At 40.6% G+C, this 24,093-nt stretch overlaps 2 protein-coding genes across 2 annotated transcripts; both read left to right on the forward strand.

The window, feature by feature from the left end:
- Positions 1 to 8,571: 8,571 nt before the first annotated feature.
- si:ch1073-303k11.2 (LRRN4 C-terminal-like protein) lies at positions 8,572 to 10,663 on the forward strand. The gene is made up of 2 exons (XM_056439502.1): positions 8,572 to 8,668; positions 9,497 to 10,663. Exon 2 carries the CDS (start codon positions 9,499 to 9,501, stop codon positions 10,288 to 10,290), a length of 792 nt encoding a protein of 263 aa, XP_056295477.1. The 5' UTR covers positions 8,572 to 8,668; positions 9,497 to 9,498; the 3' UTR covers positions 10,291 to 10,663.
- tstd1 (thiosulfate sulfurtransferase like domain containing 1) lies at positions 9,434 to 23,911 on the forward strand. The gene is made up of 5 exons (XM_056439507.1): positions 9,434 to 9,452; positions 22,416 to 22,435; positions 23,158 to 23,286; positions 23,457 to 23,619; positions 23,717 to 23,911. Exons 2-5 carry the CDS (start codon positions 22,423 to 22,425, stop codon positions 23,769 to 23,771), a joined length of 360 nt encoding a protein of 119 aa, XP_056295482.1. The 5' UTR covers positions 9,434 to 9,452; positions 22,416 to 22,422; the 3' UTR covers positions 23,772 to 23,911.
- Positions 23,912 to 24,093: the final 182 nt, after the last annotated feature.

A 24,093-nucleotide genomic window follows, 5' to 3' on the forward strand; every position in this document is an offset into this window, starting at 1 on the left:
ACGGTCAAAACACCCGGATGTGACTTGATCCTCCCACTTTCCGGAGGATGCATCAGAGGAGACTTGTGCTTACTCTGGCCAGCCGATATCCCAGAATGCATTTCACCAGCAACCGGAAACAGTAGCGGAGGAGAAAATAAACTACTGACAGTTGACTTTTTATAAATACTACTGTTGTTGAGTCACGGAATGTAATTTTAGGATGTTTTGTTTATTTGACTGTAAAACATAATTTACAGTGAATAATTAGAGTAAACTCATGAGCAAGAACAGCTGATGTGGTGACGTCATCAAGTCAGCTGCTGTTCCAATCGCAGAAAGACCGTCCTCCCGTCCTCCGGAGTCTGGACTCCCAAGACCAGACTCCAAAAGAACACAAGTCTGTACTCGTGTACTTTGAATTGAGAAACGCCGACAATATGTAGGCCTGTGTAGGTCCGGGAGGCTGTCTTTGCTCTCCGAGGTGTAAATAGAGCAACGGCCGTCATTCAACAGCCCGCCCCCGCTCGAACCAATGGCGGAGCGTCGTCACAGTAACGACCGCTGACAGTAGTGGAACGAGTTTTCGCTTCGGATTCACGTAAAGATCCGAATGTCGCTCGGCTCTGACGCCGACGCAGCCGACTTCGAACTTCCTCAGGGCTCGATCACACCAGACACGCCTCTCAAAAACGCTTAGCCCGCAAAACCATTGATTCCCTATGGCACGGCGCGACTTTCAGACGCGCCTTTTAAATGCCACGGGCGCGGGTTTCTTGCGTTTTTCAGGGGCGGTTAAAAGTTAACATATTCTCAACTTTAAGCGCCAGGCGCGCCGCTCATCAATGTCACACTCGGCCAAGGCAGCCAATCGAATCAAGCAGGAGGCGGGCTTTCCTTCCTGTTTTCCCGAGGAGAACCTCATATTATATTAGCGGTATTTAATTACGAATATCTTTATTATTCCAAATCTAAACACGACTCAAACTGACTCCTGCTCGGTCGGAAGTGCAACTGAAAGCCTCGCCATCGAAACACAACTCATGGAATAGATGGTGGTGTTCGCCGTTCCTTTCTTTTTTTAAATATCTTGAACCCAAAATCAACGGTTGGTTGCGCACGCAGGTCCGCTCCACAGGCGCACCGCGCTGTTTTGCCCCGCACGTTTTTGCCAAGGCGTTTTTTAGAGTCGGGTCTGGTGTGATTGTGACTAGTGACACTTTTTTTGCTCCGTCCCGATGCGCGCAGACCGGCGTCGGAGCTCTGCAGCGACTGCGATCGACCAATCGATCGGCGTATTGAGCACCCCTGCATTCAAGCATTAAATAGCCGAGAGTTTTTTTCAGCGTGAGGAATACGATGTGTGGCGGGAGTGCGTGAGTTAAGACCGAAATGCGTGAGTCTCACGCTCAATGCGTGAGACTTGAGAGCCCTGCTTTCTACATGTGGTTTCTTTGACGCGCGTGTTTCATGTTTTCCTGTCCCGTGTTCAAAACCTTTCTGGGGCACTTAACTGGGAGTAAATGGCGAACTGCATGTTCCCTCCCATTGCTTCTCACTTTGTCCACTCTACAATATTTAGATCAATACGTAACGTGAGGCTGCATCTATCCCAGTAGGCCTACTAGGTTATTTCTGAGAGTACAAGTAGCTAGGTAGGCCTACTTGTAATTTACTGTACCATTTACATTGTATGGTTCATTATGTCACTATGGGTGTGTTTTGTTATAATAAGTTATATATCATTGGATTATTATTTCTCATCGATGAATGTGGAAAGAAAGGCAGTTGTTGTAAGTTGCTTTGCATGAAAGCATCAGCTAAATACATGTAATGTTGTAAAATATAAATCTGAAAAGTATAACTTAACTATCTTGTAATCTGAATGTAGTATAAAGAAAATAAACACTCAATGAAATTCAAGTAAAACAAATTATAGTGCTTCAGAAAATGTACTTATTCTCAACACTGTCATCTTGTATCAATGTAAAACATCAATGCTTCTTAAACCACTGTGAAAAACAAAACCCTTTATAACTGTTGACATCATGCTTGGATGATCAATTAGTTTCTCCTCTGAACATGTCGGTCAACCGCACAGCCTCATCTGTTTCGGCTTTATAAAGTGAGTGAGAGTCCCCAGGCCCAGATCATTAATGTGAAGGAATTTCCCACTTGAACAGACTTCTCCAATGAGAGAGCAATAAAAACACCACGTTGCCATGTTGATCTTGATGTCTTTAGACATGCCTCCTCCCCTCTCCCCCAGCACAAATAATTAATCAATTCCGCCTCCTTACCAATGCATGTGATTCAATAAGTTTTACTCAAATATGAAAGAACGACTGTCAGAGCTTTATTTAATTGTTTTCACGTGATTCTAGCTGACAAGTGCAAGTCTTCACCACTAAGTGGAGCTACAGCTCAAGTGGTTTGTTCAGGTTCGAAGTTACCCAATATATTTAATTATTAAGTTAGTTACATATCTTATCTTACTGTAGCAAGATTATTTCACATAACAATAAACTATTGGATTTGTTTTAACTGCAGATACCTTTGTCATCAAAGACATTCTTACATGTCACCGAAGAAGAAAGCTGTAAATAATAACATTAACGATGGCTGAATTTCATTCAGCTGCTTCAGTTTCAGGGTCCCAATATGTGTTACGCTGGCTTACACTGCCACGACTAACCAGGGCACTTGATGAGAATCGAGCAGTCGTTAACCATATTGGTAACACCTGTGCTCTTTTACCATGACCATAAGTACACATATCTGCTGTATAAAAGGCATGTTACGTGGTTGTACGGTTGAAGACCGAAAAAGTATTTAAATGTAGTCAAATTGGTGTTGTGGTTTATCAGTCAGTGCTCCTGTTTCCCGATTATGGTGCCAAAGGTTGCAAGCTGTTTCAAACTATCTTTTCATTGAATGGAGAATAGCTGAGGTTGTGTGTTAGACCCCCACATGCTGTCGTAAAAACTAACCGTATATATATCGATAATGATAGTCCCTTCGTCAGAGACTCAGCAGGCCAACACGCCAACTTTACACTCCCACTATGTTTATTTTATATTGTGTCATCTATCCGAGGTGTGTCATGAGACAACACAAACACATATCAACATGTGATGTTGCCATAACATCCCCACTTCCAGTTGTTTTCAAGCGCTACCAAGCGTTTGTCCAATCAGTGGTCACATTTTCAAAACTCTAAACACAATGAGCACAGCATCGGTGTTTTGTGGCCGTACCATTCACACGTCATGTCGTTTTCAAACAATATGCAGTCAGTGAACACATTTCCACAATGCTTACATTTTCATAACAGACGAGCTATACCTCCCAACAAAACGATGGATTGTTTTTGTATTATTTACGAATGTTAACACACAACATCCCACCATGGCAAAAACAATATTCCAAACCTTAGATACAGTCTAAAAACCTCTTCAATTATATCAGTTATAAAACAATATATCTCAGCTGATAATACACAAACAATTGATTCCCCATCTCCTCCTGATGGTAGGTCAGGGTTTGGAATGTTTTTGAGAAATATGTTTTAGCAAGTTTTGTATTAGAATTTATGTAAGTTTTGATTATGGCAGGTTGAGATGTTGATCACACAGACACCGCCTACATTGACGAACCCAATGTTGTTCAATCATCTGTTGCAGCCGTTGCCCCTAAACATAGTTTATTTGTAAAAAAAAAAAAAAAAACGTGTGGATTTACTGTAACTTTTTTAAAGGAACAATAGTTCCCCCCTGTGTATCTGGACTTGTTGCCGTTGTTTTTTTTGTTCAGAATGCTCTTGTGTGTTTCTTGGATATTTTGTTCACTGTAAGCAATACTGTAAAACTTTTTCTGTTCCATAATACTGTAAACAGTATTTATACTGTACCTCCTGTAGTAAACAGTACAGGAAAGCAAACTGTTTTGTTTTTTACTGGAATGTGAACATTACATGTGGACATACAGTTCCCAACCAAGACATTTAGTGTAAAAACAGTGGATTGCATGTTTTGCATGCAAATACCTGTAAAACTGAAACATAAAAGTCTATGCAGTTTTTGTAATGTCAGCAATAGCCAGTGTTTTGAAACCTGGTGTAGTTTGATTGACTGGAAGGAGCTTGTGAAGTGAAAACAAGAGTTATTCTTTAACAAAATAATTTCATTTTGAGTCAGATTTCCAGTGTTTTGGTAAAGTTAGTGTCTGCAGAAAAAGATGTGTTCTATTTTGAAATGAAGAGTTAGTATATATTTAACAAAAGGTGCTTTTGAGAAGAAAATTATCCATTTGGCCAATTGTGGTTTGTAGGTGTGAGTCTGTGTTAAGAGTTTACAAAAAGTATCTGAAGTATGGCTAAGCGCTTGTTAGCGATTGAAAAAAAAAACTAATCCAGCCAAAGTTGTCTTGTATAGACATTATATGAAATATAAAAGAGCATCTAGCAGGTTTTATTCCCCCAACAAAGATTAATATCGATCAACATCCATGGAGATTCACTAAAGCAGGGTGGATTTAAAATGAACTCCGCCTGTTGCAGCATGGTTTCTGTAACTACCAACAGCCCACTCTAACGTCTACATAGTTTTAATGACCCAAACATGCCGCAGCACCAGGAATGTGAGACCTTGTCATCTGATGGAGCTGCTACATCATCACATGTCTGCTTCCAATTAGCACCATGCGGATCAGTGTCTACACTGCCCACTCTGGCTCCACAAATAGCAGTTCACACAACAGTCATGGTTGCAACTTGCAAGACTACCGCAGGATTTATTTTTGAATGAAGTAGAAGTCCAAGGTGATGTGGCTATAGCCAATAGTAGTGCTTCTGGTTTCAATTTGAATACTTCAACTCCTTAGAGAGGTGTGGGTAGGAGAGGGATTAAGCATCTGGGAGAGGCCCACACATTTCTGAGTTTGATAAGGTCATACTCTGAGGCTTGAAGGCTGATATGAGTAAGTGAATGTGAAATTAAAGTGTATTTGTTTAAGTTTTCTGAAGAGGCGTAGGAGAATGCCTGCCTTAAGAGTGTAAGAAATAAAGCTATTGTTTCTCTCAGACTCTACAGCACTTTAGAGAAATTGTGGCGCTATCTCCAATCAGATGATGGTGACAGGGATGCATGCAGGTTGTCTCATACATGTCCAGCAGCATGCTCTGACATGTTGAGGTGGTGGGAGATGGAAAATGCACTGGCGGGCTAGTCATTATCTAGAACAGTATGACTCACTCTCAGCAGCTTCCTTTATTCCCTGAGGGTTTTGGAGTCTCAGTTTGACGAAAACTTCACCATGCCGGCCAAGAAAGCTCTGTCTCCAAAGTGTCGCCTATTTTAAAGAAAACTATTGAGTTCAAATGAGTCGAGACATTCAACAGGGATTGACTCACCTGAAAGTGTCAATGAATAGTTCCTTTGTTTTTCCCGCTGATAAGTGATAAGGATATGACAGTCGGAGGCAAAGTACAAGAGACAAAAAAAGTTGATCTGCTAAATCCAGATGGTTGGTGGTCCCGGTAGATTTCACATACTTGTTTGTGTATGCCTTCTTCTTGTCCTCTTCCCTTATTTGAAGAAGAGAGGAACTCTTTCATTATCAGATGTAATCTGACCCATACAGTACAGAAAGAGCTCATTCATATAAATAGCAGATGAGCTTTTAAAGACGTTCTGACTCACTCATACAATATTAATAGCTATATTGATCCAGACTAACTCTGTGTTCACCCACTCACAAACAGGAACAGTGACACACTTTCATGACCATATCCTAACAAATAACTGATGTTGTGTGTGTAGGTTCGCTCAGGAGTGAATGTTGAAATGAATCAGATTACAGAAACCTGTACCATCCAGTTACAAGCAGGTTGTTGAGACTTATCAGCTCCTGACGTTGACGACCGGGGGACAGGCGGAGGGAGGGGGGGTGAGATGGTTGTCTCATGCAGACAAAACAACCTGAAACTTGAAGCACTTGAATAGTCTTTAGGAGAAGCCATCCTCTTTGATCCACATCGACATTCTTTAATAAACAATATATCAATGTATGCCTTTCTGCATTATCATTTATATTTGATACAGACTAACCAATACACACAAATAAGTCCAACAATCAACAATATTAGAACATTCCTGGGATATGAAATAGATAGTATGATGACTTAACCTTTTCAATCTGCTCGAGATATCTGGCTCGAAGCAGCCACCCGGCGCAGGAGAACACGGCTGTGTGTGTCATCCCGCCCGCAGACAAGATCATTTGGATATAACATGCCCTCCATAGGTATGACAACAACATCAATCAAGAGGCCACCAACCAAGCTGCTGTGTTATAAGAGGTGCGAGTGAGAATATAGAGGAGCCTATCAGAACATTTCCCAATCAATCACACATGGTTATTGCCACAGAACGTAAGCCTCTTTCCAAAAACCTCCCTGAACAACAACACGTTTTACAATTTTAGAAGAACTTCTCCCTTCTTCATTCAAGTCCCACCCATATTCCCTTAAAGCAAACACAATTACTTGATAATGTTTGCAAGTTCAAAATGAGCAACACTGAGTCATCAATATACTATATGTGCTTCATCAAGGCGTGATCAAAAGCTACATATAAGCTACTCATGAGTTTGTTAAAAATTAAGTGGTTGGTGAATGTTTACAATTTGGGATTCCTTTACATTTAATCTTTATCTCTACAACTGTACACAATATATAGATGCACACACACATTGTGTACAAATTGGAACATACAGTGGGTATGGAAAGTAGACCCCTTTAAAATGTTCACTCTTTGTGTCATTGAAGCCATTTTCTAAAATCCAAAAAGTTCATTGTATTTCTCATTAACTCAGCACCCCATCTTGACAGAAAAAAACAGAAATGTAGAATTTGTTGCAAAATTATTAAAATAGAAAAACTGAAATATCACATGGCTGCAATGAAACAAAGAGTTAACAATTTAAAGAGGTCTGAATACTTTCCGTACCCACTGTATATTCTCCCAAATAAGTAAATATAATTGTATATAACGCTCTATTTCCTGCTGTACACTTTAAAGCAAACACAATTACTTGATAATGTTTGCAAGTTCAAAATGAGCAACACTGAGTCATCAATATACTATATGTGCTTCATCAAGGCGTGATCAAAAGCTACATATAAGCTACTCATGAGTTTGTTAAAAATTAAGTGGTTGGTGAATGTTTACAATTTGGGATTCCTTTACATTTAATCTTTATCTCTACAACTGTACACAATATATAGATGCACACACACGTTGTGTACAAATTGGAACATACAGTGGGTATGGAGAGTAGACCCCTTTAAAATGTTCACTCTTTGTGTCATTGAAGCCATTTTCTAAAATCAAAAAAGTTCATTGTATTTCTCATTAACTCAGCACCCCATCTTGACAGAAAAAAACAGAAATGTAGAATTTGTTGCAAATTTATTAAAAAAGAAAAACTGAAATATCACATGGCTGCAATGAAACAAAGAGTGAACAATTTAAAGGGGTCTGAATACTTTCCGTACCCACTGTATATTCTCCCAAATAAGTAAATATAATTGTATATAATGCTCTATTTCCTGCTGTACACTTTAAGTGGCAGTGTTTTTAAGCCTGCCTTCATTCTTTATTCATCTCCCAATGATCTATTGTTTCTGTGCACTCAGCCCTGTGAACATAAAATCAAATCTTTGTGCCTTCATGTGAACATTACAAATTGATTTGCCCGTGCAAGTTGACACCCTCACAACCTCTCTTTACTGTAATCTGCTTTAAGTTGTTGGTTTTGCTCCTCCAACAATTCCTTGTATCGACTATATATACATGCTCTTAACCCGGCACGGATTTAAATGAAGATATTTATTGTCGGAAAAAGCAGGTTGAATAAATCCTTTAGGTTTTGAAGTTGAGAAAGAAGAAGGCTCCTGCCGTGGTACTTTTCCTCTCATCGGTGCATGTGGGTACTTTTAATAAGAAAGAGAGTGCCCTCTTTGCCAGCTCAACCCCATAAAAGGACGAGAAAGGAGAAAGACTTCATCGTTCCCCTCTGGCTTGTCACAATGGGGGCTACAAGAGGGGGAGGGGGTGTCTATAATAAATACACATGCATGCATTCCTCACCCCCCACTCTCAGAGACACACATAAACACACTGAAGTGACACAATGTCCTGTTAGTTTCCACAAGAACACCTGTAAAGTAAGCAGGAAGTTTAGCTCTTAAAGAAGTAATCAGAAACAAGCCACTACACCGACGGATTAAACAAACGCATACTGCAACAGGCACAAACCTGCCTCCTGCTGCCAGCCAGCAAATTATTATGCAGCGCAGCCCCCATGGCACATGGGGGCTCCACTTTTCCAACGAACATTCACACAAAAATACCAAAGAAAAATGAAAGAGCAGCGAGGGCTGGTTGCATGTTGAGAAAGAGACATGAAAAAAGAGAGAGGAGAACAAGAGAGGCAGACCATGAAAGAGTAAAATGGGAGGGAGAGGCACTGAGGGGAGAACATGAGGGGGTGTTGAGGAGGGGGGGAGAGTCTAAGGGAAGCAGCTTAAGGCTGTGAGAGCAGAGGACTGTAGTGAGCACACGGTGAGAGCAGACAGAGTGGGAACCGGAGAAAATAAAGACTTGAAACGTCCACCACCATCAATCAGGTAAACTTTTCCTTTCTTTAAAGTCACTTTTATCACAATGCTGATTTGTGTGTTCACCAGATGCAAAACACTGGCATGTGGATGTCTATTTTTAGAGATTTAGTCATCAGTTGCATTTACAGGCCTGAAACAGATTATCTTCTGAGTATTAGGGTTATTCCCATATATTATTAATAACCAGAAAGTGTCAAAGTAAAGATTCAGTCTGTTTCACACAGAACTCATCCGGCTTGGTGCCAGTAGGAAATAGAAGGGCTAATGGTGTCATGTCAACAGTTGTATTTCTTTCTTCCAGCACTTATTTATCTTAAGCTGTTTACAGCATGGGAAACTAGAACAAGACAAATGTTTGATTAACCACAGAGACATTTACATCCGTAAACTTTGGAAAAATAGCCTCTTAGTCAACAAGCACAAGTTTAAAGTCCTACCACTCTGAACAAACCTTTCTTGAAAATTCTCATATGTTCTATATCTTATCCTTAGTACGGTTGATCCTTGTTGCGTTGCTTATTTCTGTCTGGTATTGTAACCAAGTCCTGTATTTAGTTTTCTGTGTTTTGACGCAGTGACCACATTTCAGTCTGTTTACTCCAACTTATTTACACTTTAAATTCCTTCTCATAACTGGCCTCTAGGTATAAAAAAATTGTCCACGGTCAATAGAGAAACAATGGCAAATGAAGGCGCATTTCCTTTCTTAGACTGACTGGATGAACATATTGTTTACAATGTTAAGGATTTGTTTGGATGTATTTACTGTATTCTTTTGGCAATTACCAATATTTTTTGAATTCATTCTTATCATTTGTCACTTTCTGTCCATAGAGATGACGTCACTGGGTAAGAACCTGGCTGTCCTTCTCCTTTTTCTGAGTGCCTCGCCTTTCCTTCACTCCCACCTCTCCTCCCATGCTGCCTCTTCTCCCCCTCCGGCCACTCGTCCACGGATCATATTCATGAATGACTTAAGCTCAGATGATATCTTTGAAGATGATTACCTTGACAATGACAACAACAGCTCTCTTCCTGAAGTGGTGCACACTATGAAGACTACCAAACTCCAACTACACACGCAGCTCTGCCAGCACAGCCCCTGCTTGGAGAATCAGGAACCCTGCAAACTCATTTCAAAGAGGACTGGGTGCCTCTGTCCTGGGTTCAGCGCAGCCAATGAGCTGCCTCATGCACCACGCATCCATATGCTGCAGCCAATCAGTAAAGGGGATAATAGAGGGAAGATAGAGGTCCAGTGGTGTGCTCCATCTTCTGTGGTGTCTGTGTACAAAGTGTTGATAGAGGGAAGTGAAACCCTGGAGTTTCAGGAAGTTTCGAGACGAGGTTTGATCGGATTTTTGGAAGCTGGCACGAAGGTGTGTGTGGAGGCCGTGAACAGTGCAGGACATAGCGTCCCCTCAGATTTCTCCTGTACGCGATACGATCCTCCTGAATTCGCTGACCATAAACTGTTTGCGGGGGTTATAGGAGGAGGAGTTGCCCTCCTTCTACTTCTCATCATAGCAGCTCTGATCCTCTGGAAGCATCAATTGCGTAAAAAGGCAAAGAGGGACTCTGCTGATGGACTAGGGAACCCTTCTTACAGCACAGAGGGGACTCTGTGATCAACACTTCAGCACAGACAATTCCTCCCAGCCACACTGAACAGGCCCCTGGAGACACGCGGCACAGCAACGGTGAAATCAAGATCAAAAGGCAAACTGTGTAGGGTGTTGTTATGATTAATCAGAATTAATAAAGTGTTCATACTCCTGTTTCAAGGAATATGTAAACATATTGGGAAAAATAGGAATTGTGATATTAGAATAGCACTAACAATTGGTAAGTCTGTTTCAGGTTTATTTGCTGGCAAATTAAGCTGTGTAGGTTCATTGTAGTGTTTTTCTATACTATCATGGTTGAATTTATTGTAGATATTTTTTTAGTATATATGTACTGACTTTTATAAGAAATTAAAACTTATTTTAATAAAAACAATATTTTGGTCTTGGTTGAATGTTTTGCTTTATGTGTTGTGACATGCAGCTGGGTGGCAAATTTAGTTAATAGTAAAAACAACATTGTGTCTTCGTAAGGAGTTCAAGCTATAAAACAGCTTTAATGTGCATTGGCATTATGTCGGTCCAAACTGTACCAAACCCCATGTGTAAATTGGTTTGCGTCAAAATCTGACATCTCATATTTTACCTCTGTCATATATCTTTAATCAATGGCACAAATATCTCCTTTTAAGAAAGGTACTTTTTATTTTCTTGAGTATTCTTTCCCCTACACTACATTTATTTCAGAGATTTAGTTACCTTTTTTCTTGGCAGATCAAGGTTTGAAATAGATGAAACTATTCAGCACTATAAAGAGTTGTTAGAATAAGCTCCACCTTGACCAGCTTCCCATCACACATTGATGAATCTTTATAATAATTTGATTGCATGCTGTTTAGAGTATATTAAACTATATTATAACACTCTGAAATGGGCCATTTTGCAGAGTGAGTACTTTTAGTTTTTATACTTCTTGTACATTTTACTGATCATTTTAGTAGAATTTTAAATGTAGGACTTTTACCTCACATAATAGCATCCTTCGGTTCACAAGACCAATTTTTACATAAATTCAATTTAGCAACATTTATTTTGAAAGTCTTGAAAAGCACAATTAGTAGGAAGTAGATTTGATTGGCTAACGGCTGGACAACATCCCGCCTTTCCACAGCAGCCGATGACTGCTCACTAAACAATGAGAGGAAGAAAATATTTCAAATTAACAGCGTGTGAAATTACCAATAAGCGGAATGGCGGTTTTTTGGAGAGCTGGCACGAGACTCATCCCGAGGAGAGTTTGCGGGCGTTGGGAGAAGAGCAGAATTTTTCGGTTGAGCAACAACTGTACCGTGAATGCAGATAACATGGGTGACAATACAGATGGCGAGAGAGAGGATATGCAATGGCAAGAAGTTTCCAAAGAGAGGAGAGATTGGAGCGATAGTTTGGCCACTCCGGAAGTGAGTTTGGCAAGGAGAGTAAAAAAGTGAAGGCTAATGGAGCAAGTGTAAGGAAAGAGGATGATACAGCGGAATGGAAAGTTGTGATTGCGTTTAAGAATGAAGGGGCTCACTATCATCCGTTAAAACTCACCAAAGCAATAGAAAAGTAATAGGAAAGATTAAGTTTGCCAAGTTTTTAAGCAACAGGCGACTTTTGATCTTCGCAACAGATCAGAGGCAAAGAGAGAAGATCCTCAGAGCTGAAACATTGAATGGAGAAAGGATCAGCAGTCATATTCCAGGGAGCGCTTCTAGACAGAGGTGTTATACAGGATGTACCACTGTCAATGGCCAGAGATGAGATAATCCAGGAAGTGAAAGGAGGAAAGATAGTGAAAGCGTCTAGATTGCAAATTAGTCGAAATGGAAAGAAAACTGATAGCCTAGCAGTGCTACTAGAGTTTGAAAAGGTCCTAGCCAAGAAAATCAGAATAGGATATATGAGCTATGAGGTAAGAGAGTTTATCCCAGCTCCCTTAAGATGTTTCAAGTGTCAAAGAATGGGACATACGGCAGGGCAATGTAAGGGGAAGCAGAGATGTGCAAGATGTGGAGGCGAGCATGAGTACAGGAAATGTGGCCAAAATGAAAAAATGTAATGCTGTAACTGTGGAGGTGAACACAGGGCTGCTTTCGGAGGGTGCCCAGTTCAAATGCAAGCAAAGGAAGTGCAGAAATATAAAATACTCAAACAAGTGTCTTATGAAGGTGAAGGAAAATGATAAAGTTACACTTAGGGAAGCTCTCATGAATGAAGCTGGGAATAGACAACTCCCTGTGGTCCTTCCCCCTGTCCCGAGTCAGTCGAACAGAGTTAAATCCATGCATTAAAGAGATAAATGAGGGCACGCTAATTGTTGATAAAATGAGTTTTGTGACCTTCATCTGCAAAACTATGAATTTGGCAATGCAACAAAAGAAAAAAAGTGACAGGATTAAAACAATTGTAGAGGCAGCCATAGAGATTCTGGGGATTAAAGAAGCTACGGCAGACTTGGTTCATAAGATGTTAAATCCTCCCAACTATGATGTTCAGATTGATTGATCTCCTTATGGTGTTGCATATCCTACAATGGAATGCCAGAAGACTAATTGCAAATGGGCAAGAGTTCAAAAAGGTGGTGGCTGATCTGAAAGATATGCCAGATGTTATTTGCATTCAAGAAACGTGGCTAAAACCACAATTGGACTTTGTCATTTCAGGATACAGCTCTGTTAGATGTGATAGATCTGGAAAACAGGGTGGGGGGTGTGTGACATTTATTAAGGATGCCTTAGCATATAGGAAGATTAATGTTCCAGAGCAGTATGAATGTGTTATGATAGAAGTATGCAGTCCCAGAGGAGATATCAAGGTAGTGAACTTTTATAATCCTTGTAAAAAGCTGTCGTTGGAAATGTTTCATGAGATATCAGGAAATATTGGGAGAAGAGACATCTGGTGTGGGGATTTTAATGCTCATAATACTTTATGGGGAAGTGAGTGCACGGATTTCAACGGAGGGATAGTGGAAGAAGTTATAGAGGAAAGAGCATTAATTTGTCTTAATGATGGAAGAGGCACGAGAGTAGATGTCACTCGTAATTCAGTGTCTTGCTTAGATATCACATTGGTCTCAGGAAATATGAGTAATTTGTGTGAATGGAATATAATGAATGACTCTAATATAGGGAGTGATCATTACTAGGGTTGGGTACCGAAACCCGGTGCCAATATTGTACCGGTTCCAATACAACCGATATTACCCGGACCGAAACGCAACGCACATTTCGGTGCTTCTTTCCGGTGCCTGAGCCGATTAAAATTGAAAAAAAAAAATGTTGTGAACTTCTCTGGTGACTCCGCCCTGTCAGCAGGTTACGATAGCCTATCATTTAACTTTGACAGCGGAGGCTGCGCCGTGGCCGTGTGCAGTGTTGCCAGGTCCGCGGTTTTCCCGCGGAATTGGGCTACTTTTGAAGTGTTGCCGCGGGTTGAATTTTTTTGTCCGCTGGTTCGGGTAGACCTATTTTGCATGCAAATTACATGAATATCTTTAAATAAAAATCCATATTTTAAATGAAATAATTTATTTATACCCAAATCCTACCAAACTGACTCCAGATCAGCACGTACACGCCGACACATCCGCGCAGTGCCTTCGATCTCCGTGACCTTGTCCGTCACCATGGAAACATTGTCACGTGACATCTAAGCACTTTGGTGCTAGTGACGTCACGGAGCCCCGAACCAGAGTCTGTAAGTAAAAGTGATTTCCAGCAAAGCAGCAGGGATTTGTGAATCTCACAGGAGCGGTGGGCGATAGGCGGTTCAGAATCGCCTACACGGGAGGAGCGATTCATAGGCGAGTCTGATTATGAATCGCCTACCTCCCCAACGGGGTGGGACGGTTTGGCGAGAATCACCTGTGTGATTACGCCTACACCCCATCCCGGGGTGGGTTTGGTTCTGTGGGATTCACAAATGGGGCCCTTTTAACCCCTTAGTTTATTTTAGTTTAGTTTAGTTTATTTTAGTTTAGTTTATTTCGATCAGCAAAATATACAACAATCAGAATTCAACAAAGGAAGAAAGTGGCTGACCGAAAGGGTCGAGGCTGAAGCTATCTAGCTTATAAGTGCCCTAACCTATGATTTCTCAAAAAAACTTATTTCAAAGAACCATATATATATATATATATATTAGTGCTGTGAAAAATAACGCGTTATGATTAAATTACAGGATTAATTAGTTAATTTTTTTTACGCATTTAACGCATGTGCAGAATGAGCTGTTTGTTGTTGGTCGTCTCTACAGCAGTATGTCATTCTGTCTACGTGTCGCGTTAACACGACTCCGATCTCCGTCACGCGCGCGCCGCAGAGCTCGGATGCCGGCGCCTGACGAAAAAAAGTCACTTGCGCCCCATCATGAAGGAGTTATGCTTAGGACACCAACATGGTTAGCAGCGGTACTGGACATGGACTTTAAAAGCAGTGTATATGGTTTGGCACGGGCATATTTTGAGTTCTGATATTGGGCTGGTTTTTGGGCTGGTTTTGTCATACAGACCTGGCAACCCTGGCCGTGTGTGACTACGTGAGCCCGTGTGGAGCACACCAGCGTCAGGCTGGGCGCGATGGGGAGACCGTCACCGGTCCCCCTGAACACGTGGAGACCGATTATGACGAGCAGCCTGAATTTAGATTAGTACCGTAACGTTGACTGCAAGTCTTGCATTCATAAAAGTAGGCCAAGAAATAATAAATTTGCCATTATAACCATGCTTAAGCTAGCTCGTAGCGAGCACGAGCTACGAGCGTGACAGTCTGCTAGCAGATGTGTTGATGTACAGCGATCCCGGCTGTATACCCGGTGTTACCGGGAATATAATGACGGAGGAATAAAGACCGTGGGGCGTCACTTTGTTTCAGTGGAACTCTCGCTGTCAGAAGCAAAACTTTACTTGTCACGTGTCATCTTCAGTCCCTCTGATTGGTTGTTCTCTTTGCCCATCAAAACAGTGACAGGATTAACCCTATAAAGTCTGCACATGACAATACATATCACATCATATAATGGAGAACATATATTGTGTATGTTAACAGTCTGATATCCGTTGTTTGTCAGTGCTCCATGATAACGGCTTCTACAGGGAATATGGCCAAAGAGGTTTTTAATGTCCTCATTGTGCTTTAACAAAAAAAAAGTATCGGTTCAGGCACCGTTTAGGCACCGGTATCGTTTTAAAAGTACCGGTTTAGCACCGGTATCTGAAAAAACCCAAACGATACCCATCCCTAATCATTACCCAATTTTATGCTCAGTAAATTGCAGTATTTCTCCTCAGAAGGGTAGTTCAACAGAAAGATGGTGTTTCCCTAAAGCTAATTGGGGAATATTTAAAGAATGTTGTAGGAAGGCATCTGAAGATATAACTATTGAGGGCGATGTAGACAGTTGCACGAGAGTAGTGACCTCTATGATTATTGGTGCTGCATCAATATGCATTCCTCAGAGTAAGGTGAATGGGGAAAAGAAAATGGTCCCATGGTGGAATGAGGAATGTAAAAATGCAATTAAAGAAAGAAACTCTGCCTTCAGGAAAGTAAGAAGCCTCCTGAATCAAGACAATTTGATTGATTATCAAAGAAAGAGAGCGATAGTTCGGAAAGTAATTAAGTCAGCCAAGAGGAATGCTTGGAGGCAATTCTGCTCATCTATTGGAAGAGAAGTACAGGTGCGAGATGTTTGGGCGATGATCAATAAAATGAGTGGGAAAAGAAAATCAGTTATAATCCCAGTTTTGATAGACGGAGAATATCGGGCAATTACAAATAAGGAGAAACCGCGTTATTGGGGAAGAAGTTTGCAAGTGTTCACAGCGGAAGTCATTTACATGAGATGCACAGACAGAGAAAAGAAGAAATGTTGGCAGTACATGCAGAAGATATAAAGAAAAAAGTCAGTGAAGACACGCCCCTTGATATGGAGTTTAAAATATAGGAACTGAAAACTGCAATAGAGGGAAGTGGGTATACTGCGCCAGGGCAAGACCAATTATGCTACGCTATGTTTAGACAGTTACCAGAGGAAGCCTTGGAAATGATCCTTAAACTATTTAATATGATTTGGAGGGAAGGTGTAATGCCAAGCAGCTGGAAGAGTGCTTTGATTCTACCTTTTGGTAAACCTGGGAAAGACCTAGCTAATGCTGGCAATTACAGACCAATAGCGCTGACATCTCACTTGTGCAAGTGGATGGAAAAGATAATTACGCGCAGATTAATTTAGCAAAGGGGCTTGCTTAATAAATCTCAGAATGGGTTCCGTAAAGGTAGGTCAACAACTGACGCTTTAATGAAAGTTAGCAATGAGGCAGAGAAAGCAATAAGTATGAAGGAGGTTATGGCAATAGTTTATTTGGATATAGAGAAAGCATATGACTCCATGTGGAGAGAGGGCCTTTTGATTAAAATGAATAAATTGGGTATTGGTGGGAGGATGTATAACTGGGTATTGGATTTTTTGTCTAGCAGGTCTTTTAAAGTAAAAGTTGGAGATGCGGTGTCAGAGGAATTTAGTATTGTAAATGGGATCCCGCAAGGTAGTGTCATTAGCCCTATTCTATTTAATATTATGATTAATGACATCTTCATGGATATTGGAAGAGATGTTGGCTCCCTGCTTTATGCAGATGATGGGGCGATATGGAAAAAGGGAAAGAATATTGGGCATGTGAGCAGTAGCATTCAAAAAGCTATAGATAAGGTGGAAAAGTGGTCATATGACTGGGGGTTTAAGATGTCGGTGGATAAGTCTTGCTACATGCTATTCACTAGAAAGAGAAATATAAGTATGAATTTTAAATTATATGGACAAGGTATGGAGAGGGTAGCGGAGTTTAAATACTTAGGGTTGTGGTTTGATGGGAAATGTTTGTGGAAAACACATATTAAACATGTTGAAACTAAATGCAAAAAGGTGATAAACGTTATGAGAGCAGTGGCTGGACATGAGTGGGGTGCAGACAAACAGTCACTTCTGGATATATATAGGGCCATTATTCGATCAAGTATAGACTATGGGTGTATGGTGTATGGAGCAGCTGCTAAGAGCACACTTGAAATATTAGATAGAATTCAGTCCAGAGCGTTAAGACTAAGCACGGGTGCAATTAAGTCGACCCCAAACATCGCACTACTGGTGGAAGCGGACGAACTGCCTCTAAGTTTAAGACGGGCAAAGCTAGCTATGGCATATTGGGTGAAACTGAAGGGATCGGGAGAGGAACTGCCTGCAACCAAAGTGCTGGATGAATGTTGGGAATACACTCAAAATAAAGGGAAAGGGTTTGGGTGGAGTATCGGTGCACTAGCCAATGAGGTTGGATTAAATAGGTATGAGTATGGTCCCAATGTGACGTGGGGAAATGTTCCGCCGTGGATTTTTCCAGTCAACAATGTGGACTTAACACTTGTAGAGCGGAGAGAAAAATGGGTGGGGGAAAACTGTGACATTGGACAGCAGACACAAGAATACATCAACAACACTTTTTATAATTACCTGCAGATATACACAGATGGGTCAAAAGATAATGGGAATGGTCATGTGGGTGCAGGGGTGTTCATAACGGAATTTAATAGGGTAATATGTAAAAGAATTGATGACAGGCAGTCTGTCTTCACAGCTGAAATTGTTGCGATAATCTTGGGGCTGCAATGGGTGGAAGAGGTCAGGCCTGAGAGAGTAGTCATCTGTTCAGACTCTGCTGCAGCGTTGAACAGCATTAGGTCCAAACGCTCTGTTCGGGAGGATTTAGTGATGGTGATATCAATGCTAATGTTGAGAATCCAAAGGCTGGGGATTAGTGTGTATTTTTGCTGGATTCCTGCTCACATGGGTGTTGAGGGAAATGAGAGAGCGGACAGGATCGCTAAGAAAGCGCTTAAATTCAGGAAGGAGGAAATACTGAGTATTCCGTTTGGGAAAGGGGAAGCAAAAGCAGTTATTAGAGAGGCAGTGAGGGAATTATGGCAGAGGAAGTGGGACAACAACTACAAAGGAAGGCACTATCACAAGATACAAAAATCCATAAATGTAAAGTTATTCAAAGGGAAGTGTCGGAGAGAGGTCATCATATCAAGGTTAAGATTCGGGCACACAGGGCTGAATGCAACTCGAGTTCTTAATGGCAAAAGTGGGAACAGCTAAATGTAACTTTTGTAACGAGACTGAGGATGTGGCGCATGTGATCATGAAGTGTGTGAAATACAGCTCTGAAAGAAAACGGTTGAAGGAAAAAATGTGTCAAGCGAGTATGGAGGACTTAAAATGACTTATGTATAAATAAATAAATAAATAAATGCATGAATAAATACAAGAATAAATAAATAAATGCTTAAATAAATGTATAAATAAATAAATACAAGAATAAATGTATAAATACAGAAATAAATACAGGAATGAATAAATATAAGTTGTAACTCAACAGGACATCATTAAATAAATATATCTCTACATTTCTGTATTTCTTGATTTATTTATTTCTCTATTTACGTGTCCACACGTATTTCTTCATTTATTTATGTGTGACATTTATGTGTCCGTATATTCAAATGAGCTGGGCGGTCCGAACCTCATTGTTAAACAGGATTGGTCAAGTCGGGGAGCAAGACAGAAGTAATCGATCCCTAGCACTTGGATCTTTAGACGAACAGCGTTTATTATGCATTATTGTCTGTACATTCTAAATACTACTGTTGTTGAGTCACGGAATGTAATTTAAGGATGTTTTCAGCCGAGAAGTTAGTAGTTTAAGCATCAAATCTGTGGTCGGTTTATCGAGATTCAGCCTAATAAGGATATGCGACGGAGATTTGAGGTCCTGCTCGCACAGTGAGCCCCGGGCGCTCAGCGCGCTGTGTGGCCGCCGAGAGCAGCCTGATCTCGGCAGGACTTTTTGAAATGCTCCGCTGGCTCTGACGTCTCCGTAGCGGCTAAACATGAGATATAATTAGGTTTGGGAGGATCTAAAGAGCACAAAGAGTTTATTATTTATTAAAAGATAACGTTACGTCAATTTGACTGAGGGTTAAGTTTCACAACTTCATATTGTAGCGACCCTGGGTCAGGAAAGCTACGTGACGTTGTATAGTTATTACCGTTCATTCGTAGCCTACGCCAAACAACAGTGAACACCGCAACACATTCTACTCCACTGTAAAGTATTTTACAGTGAATAATTGGAGTAAATTCATGAGCAAGAACAGTTGATGTGGTGACGTCACAAGACCAGAAAGACCGTCCTGCGTCCTCGAGAGTCTGGACTCCCAAGACCAGACTCCAAGAAAACACGAGTCTGTATTCAGTGTACTGAAATGATAAACGGCTGAAGTCAAAAAGCTGTCTAGGCTAACTTCTGCTAACGGTTAGCTGAGCGAGCCAACTTCAGCTTCATGTGCCAGGCAGAAGTAGTAGAGCACAACACACCAGGTGCATCACACTCCTGTGACCAATCATGCTTTAGACAGAGGTTCGGACCGCCCAGCTCATTTGAATATACGGACACGTAAATGCAGTAGGGGCGAGATCCCCCTAGCGACGCTGGCACTCAGTGGCACCTCAGTGGCAAGTCTGTGGCAAGTGCCGCTCGGTGCCAGTACTCAGCGACAACTCACTGGCACCTCACTGGCAACTCACTGGCACCTCACTGGCAAGTCTGTGGCAAGTGCCACAGACTTGCATAGATAATGTATTTTTTTAGACTTACTTAAAATATGCAATACGATATTGCTGTACAATACTGCTGTACTATATTGAATATTGTTTTGCTACTACTACGTTTCACTTCGTAATATATAACACTTATATACCGATATGTATAATGTACCCGCCTTTCTTTAATAATAAAAAATATATAATTATTTTTTTTACCATGTCATACTGTTATACCTCCATGAAATTCTCCTTTGAGGAGATGCCACTGTTAGTCTAAAGTTTAAGCACTGGCACTCAGTGACACTTGCCGGCACTTGCCATCAGTTGCCAGCAGTTGCCAGCAGTTGCCAGCAGATGCCACTACTAGTCAAAAGTGCCACTACTGGTTAAAAGTGCCACTACTAGTCAAAAAGTGCCAGCAGACGGAGGGTCGGCCGCAGTGACGAGTCTGCGACGATTTAGTGACAAGCTTCACTGAAGTGCCCGGACAGCGGAAGAAATCACTTTCATGATCACAAAATGGAGGAGCTGCGGTTTAGCTAGATAGATAGATAGCTAAAATAGCTAGATACACAGATGGATGTGTGTGTATATATATATAAAAAAGACACTAATTAATATATATATATATATATTAATTAGTGTCTTTTTGTAGACACTTACTGACAATATGCAATAAGATAGTGCTGTACATTACTGCTGTACTATATTTAATATTGTTTTGCTACTACTACGTTTCACTTTGTAATCTATTACACTTATATACCATGATATTGTAACGTCTCGGACGTTATGGCACTGATGACACGGAGACGGGACGACGTTATTAATCCTCCCTTTATTGGGCATCCACCAACACAGACAGCGTGCTCCTCTCAGCTTAGCAGGTCGAAAGTCAACAACAACGGTTCCCGTCAACCACCCTTAACTCCCGTTTTCCGACAGGTTAACCCCGCCTCCCTCTACTCCGCCAATCACAGGCACGCCCCCTCGACCAGCATGCACGGTGCCACACTTTGATTGACAGCCACTTCACAGGGTCGCTACAATATATTACGAAGTGAAACGTAGTAGAAGCAAAACAATATTAAATATAGTACAGCAGTAATGTACAGCACTATCGCATATTGTAAGTAAGTGTCTACAAAAAGACACTATATATATATATATATATCCATCTGTGTATCTAGCTATTTTAGCTATCTATCTATCTATCTATCTATCTATCTAGCTAAACCGCAGCTCCTCCATTCTGTGATCATGAAAGTGATTTCTTCCGCTGTCCGGCACTTCAGTGAAGCTTGTCACTAAATCGTCGCAGACTCGTCACGCGGCCGACCCTCCGTCTGCTGGCACTTTTGACTAGTAGTGGCACTTTAACTAGTAGTGGCACTTTAACTAGTAGTGGCACTTTTGACTAGTAGTGGCATCTGCTGGCAACTGCTGGCAACTGCTGGCAACTGATGGCAAGTGCCGGCAAGTGTCACTGAGTGCCAGTGCTTAAACTTTAGACTAACAGTGGCATCTCCTCAAAGGAGAATTTCATGGAGGTATAACAGTATGACATGGTAAAAAAATAATTATATATTTTTTATTATTAAAGAAAGGCGGGTACATTATACATATCATGGTATATAAGTGTTATATATTACGAAGTGAAACGTAGTAGTAGCAAAACAATATTCAATATAGTACAGCAGTATTGTACAGCAATATCGTATTGCATATTTTAAGTAAGTCTAAAAAAATACATTATCTATGCAAGTCTGTGGCACTTGCCACTGAGGTGCCACTGAGGTGCCAGTGAGTTGCCAGTGAGGTGCCAGTGAGTTGCCAGTGAGGTGCCAGTGAGTTGTCGGTGCCAGTGATTGCACTCGCCCTCTCTCCGTAAATGTCACACATAAATAAATGAAGAAATACGTGTGGACACGTAAATAGATAAATAAATAAATGAAGAAATACAGAAATGTAGAGATATATTTATTTAATGATGTCCTGTTGATTTATAACTTATATTTATTAATTCCTTTATTTATTTATTTATACATTTATTTAAGCATTTATTTATACATTTATTTAAGCATTCATTTATTTATACATTTATTTATGCATTTATTTATTTATTCCTATATTTATTCATGCATTTATTTATTTATACATAAGTCATTTTGAGTCCTCCATAAGCGGGGACGGAGGTGGAGTTTGGAGGGAGTGCTGGCAGCGGACCAGGATGGGCATGAGTGCTACAGGGCTTTGCTGCGATTTGCCAAAGATACGGGGCTAGGCCGCAGGATTTAGTGGCGAGTAGGTCTGTTGGCGGGGTCAGTAGTTGGGCAGTTAATTAGTATTTTGTTTTGTTTTATACGTTTTTTTTAGTAGTTAATACAGTTATACATGAATCTGCACACTCCGGTACAGTAGGTGGCGGTATGCACCTAGGCAAGTTGGTTGCGATCCGCCATTCAAATTTAAAGAAGAAGAAGAAGAAGCGGAATGGCGAGCTCAGGTGAGTCTATCTGTGTGTGTCAGTGCGTTTACATGATGGTATAATTCGACTGTCCGACTAAGCCAGTTATTCGAATGCATGTAAACAAGGTCATTGAACTTAACTCATAGAGAGTGAGACATAAATAATGTTACCGTGTGCAGAAACTATTGTAACATTCCTAATGATTACTTGCTAGTGAATCAGTATCTAAGAGCTTACCACGCTAACTGTAAGTGACGTGACATTAATTGTTGTTTCGGAGGTATCGCATTTCTAACTTTAGTTGTTGCATTAAGTGAACTATCTTCAGCACAGATTAAACCATCTAATGCATATTAAATGAAGGAGTCCATCGTTATAAGAATATTAAGTTATTAATTTCTTAATAATTCAGAACAACTGAATGTCTTGACAACGTCAAACCGGACGCTCTTTGTATCCTCTGGGAATACCAGCTCGATATTCAAGCCGCAAGCAACAAACCGGTTTCATTGTCTCCTCTCAAAATGAAGTTCAACACTGCATACCTTAACCTGGCGACTCCTAATATTTCAGACACACACTCACACACAATAACTAATATGTTTCACACAGTGAAGTATGTTCATTATCATATGAAATCAAATGTTGTAACCTAACCTGGATTTAAAAGATGTTAATAGTACACTTTTATAAGAGGTCCAAACAAAGGCTCGTCATAATATACAAAGCCCTTAATGTTGTTCCTCTCTCATTGCCAGTCACCAAGGATATCTCCTTTGAGGATCTGAAAGCACTCCTGGGAAAGAGTGAGAATCTCTTGCTGGTCGATGTTCGCACTAAAGAGGAAGTGGATAAAGGATATATTCAAGGATCTGTTCACATCCCACGTGAGATCATTTGTATTCATTAATTAAAATAGATACAGTATGTACCGCTTTCCCATAATGAACAGTGAATTTAGTTCAACCTCAATTTGACCATCTAACCTTCAGACCAAAGTTCTCCTGAATGTGATCATCTATTTCATCTGACAATATGTGTGCCTTTTTTTACTCAGTTGATACAGTAGATGCTGCTTTTTCAATGGCGCCAGATCAATTTAAGGCCAAGTACAAAGTAACCAAGCCACTGTGTGATGCACCAGAGCTGGTGTTTCACTGCATGATGGGCATGCGAGGGAAGACTGCCACAAACAAGGCCTACGAACTTGGATATGTGAAGTAAATACGTTATTGGTTGCTATACATTCCACGGACAGCCTGTCTTGCTTTTACGACTCCTGTTTACACATTTCTCCCCTTTTGTCTTCTATTTCAGTGCACGAAATTATACCGGAGGATACAAGGAGTGGTCCGTGAAAGAGAAAAAGTAAATTGTGTTGGAGGAAAGTTTCATATATAGTTACATTGTGAATTTAAAACCAACAACATCTTCTTGTACTGTTTTAATATTTCATTGCATTAAGATTGAATGAATTGTTACAAATGTAATAAATGACAATATCTTCTCAAATTAGCGTCTATTTGTGGGGATCATTTCAGAGAGCTTAATGTCTAGACATGCACAAACAGGAGAGAAAATACACTTTATGCTAAAAAGATTTTCACTTTGGTGGCATCCAATGTTGTACAAGCAGATACATTTAGAGAAGAAAGTCAGCTGAGGAAGATGACTAGAAAAAAACGTGACTGGCC

The sequence above is a fragment of the Pseudoliparis swirei genome, chromosome 19, assembly GCF_029220125.1.
Source record: "Pseudoliparis swirei isolate HS2019 ecotype Mariana Trench chromosome 19, NWPU_hadal_v1, whole genome shotgun sequence".
Lineage (NCBI taxonomy): Eukaryota > Metazoa > Chordata > Actinopteri > Perciformes > Liparidae > Pseudoliparis > Pseudoliparis swirei.

Coding starts and splice junctions, on each gene's coding strand:
- si:ch1073-303k11.2 (XM_056439502.1), top strand. CDS start 9,499: ATGACGTCACTGGGTAAGAACCTGGCTGTCCTTCTCCTTTTTCTGAGT.
- tstd1 (XM_056439507.1), top strand. Junction 23,287..23,456: donor AGGATCTGTTCACATCCCAC/GTGAGATCATTT, acceptor TTTTTTACTCAG/TTGATACAGTAGATGCTGCT. Junction 23,620..23,716: donor TACGAACTTGGATATGTGAA/GTAAATACGTTA, acceptor CTTCTATTTCAG/TGCACGAAATTATACCGGAG.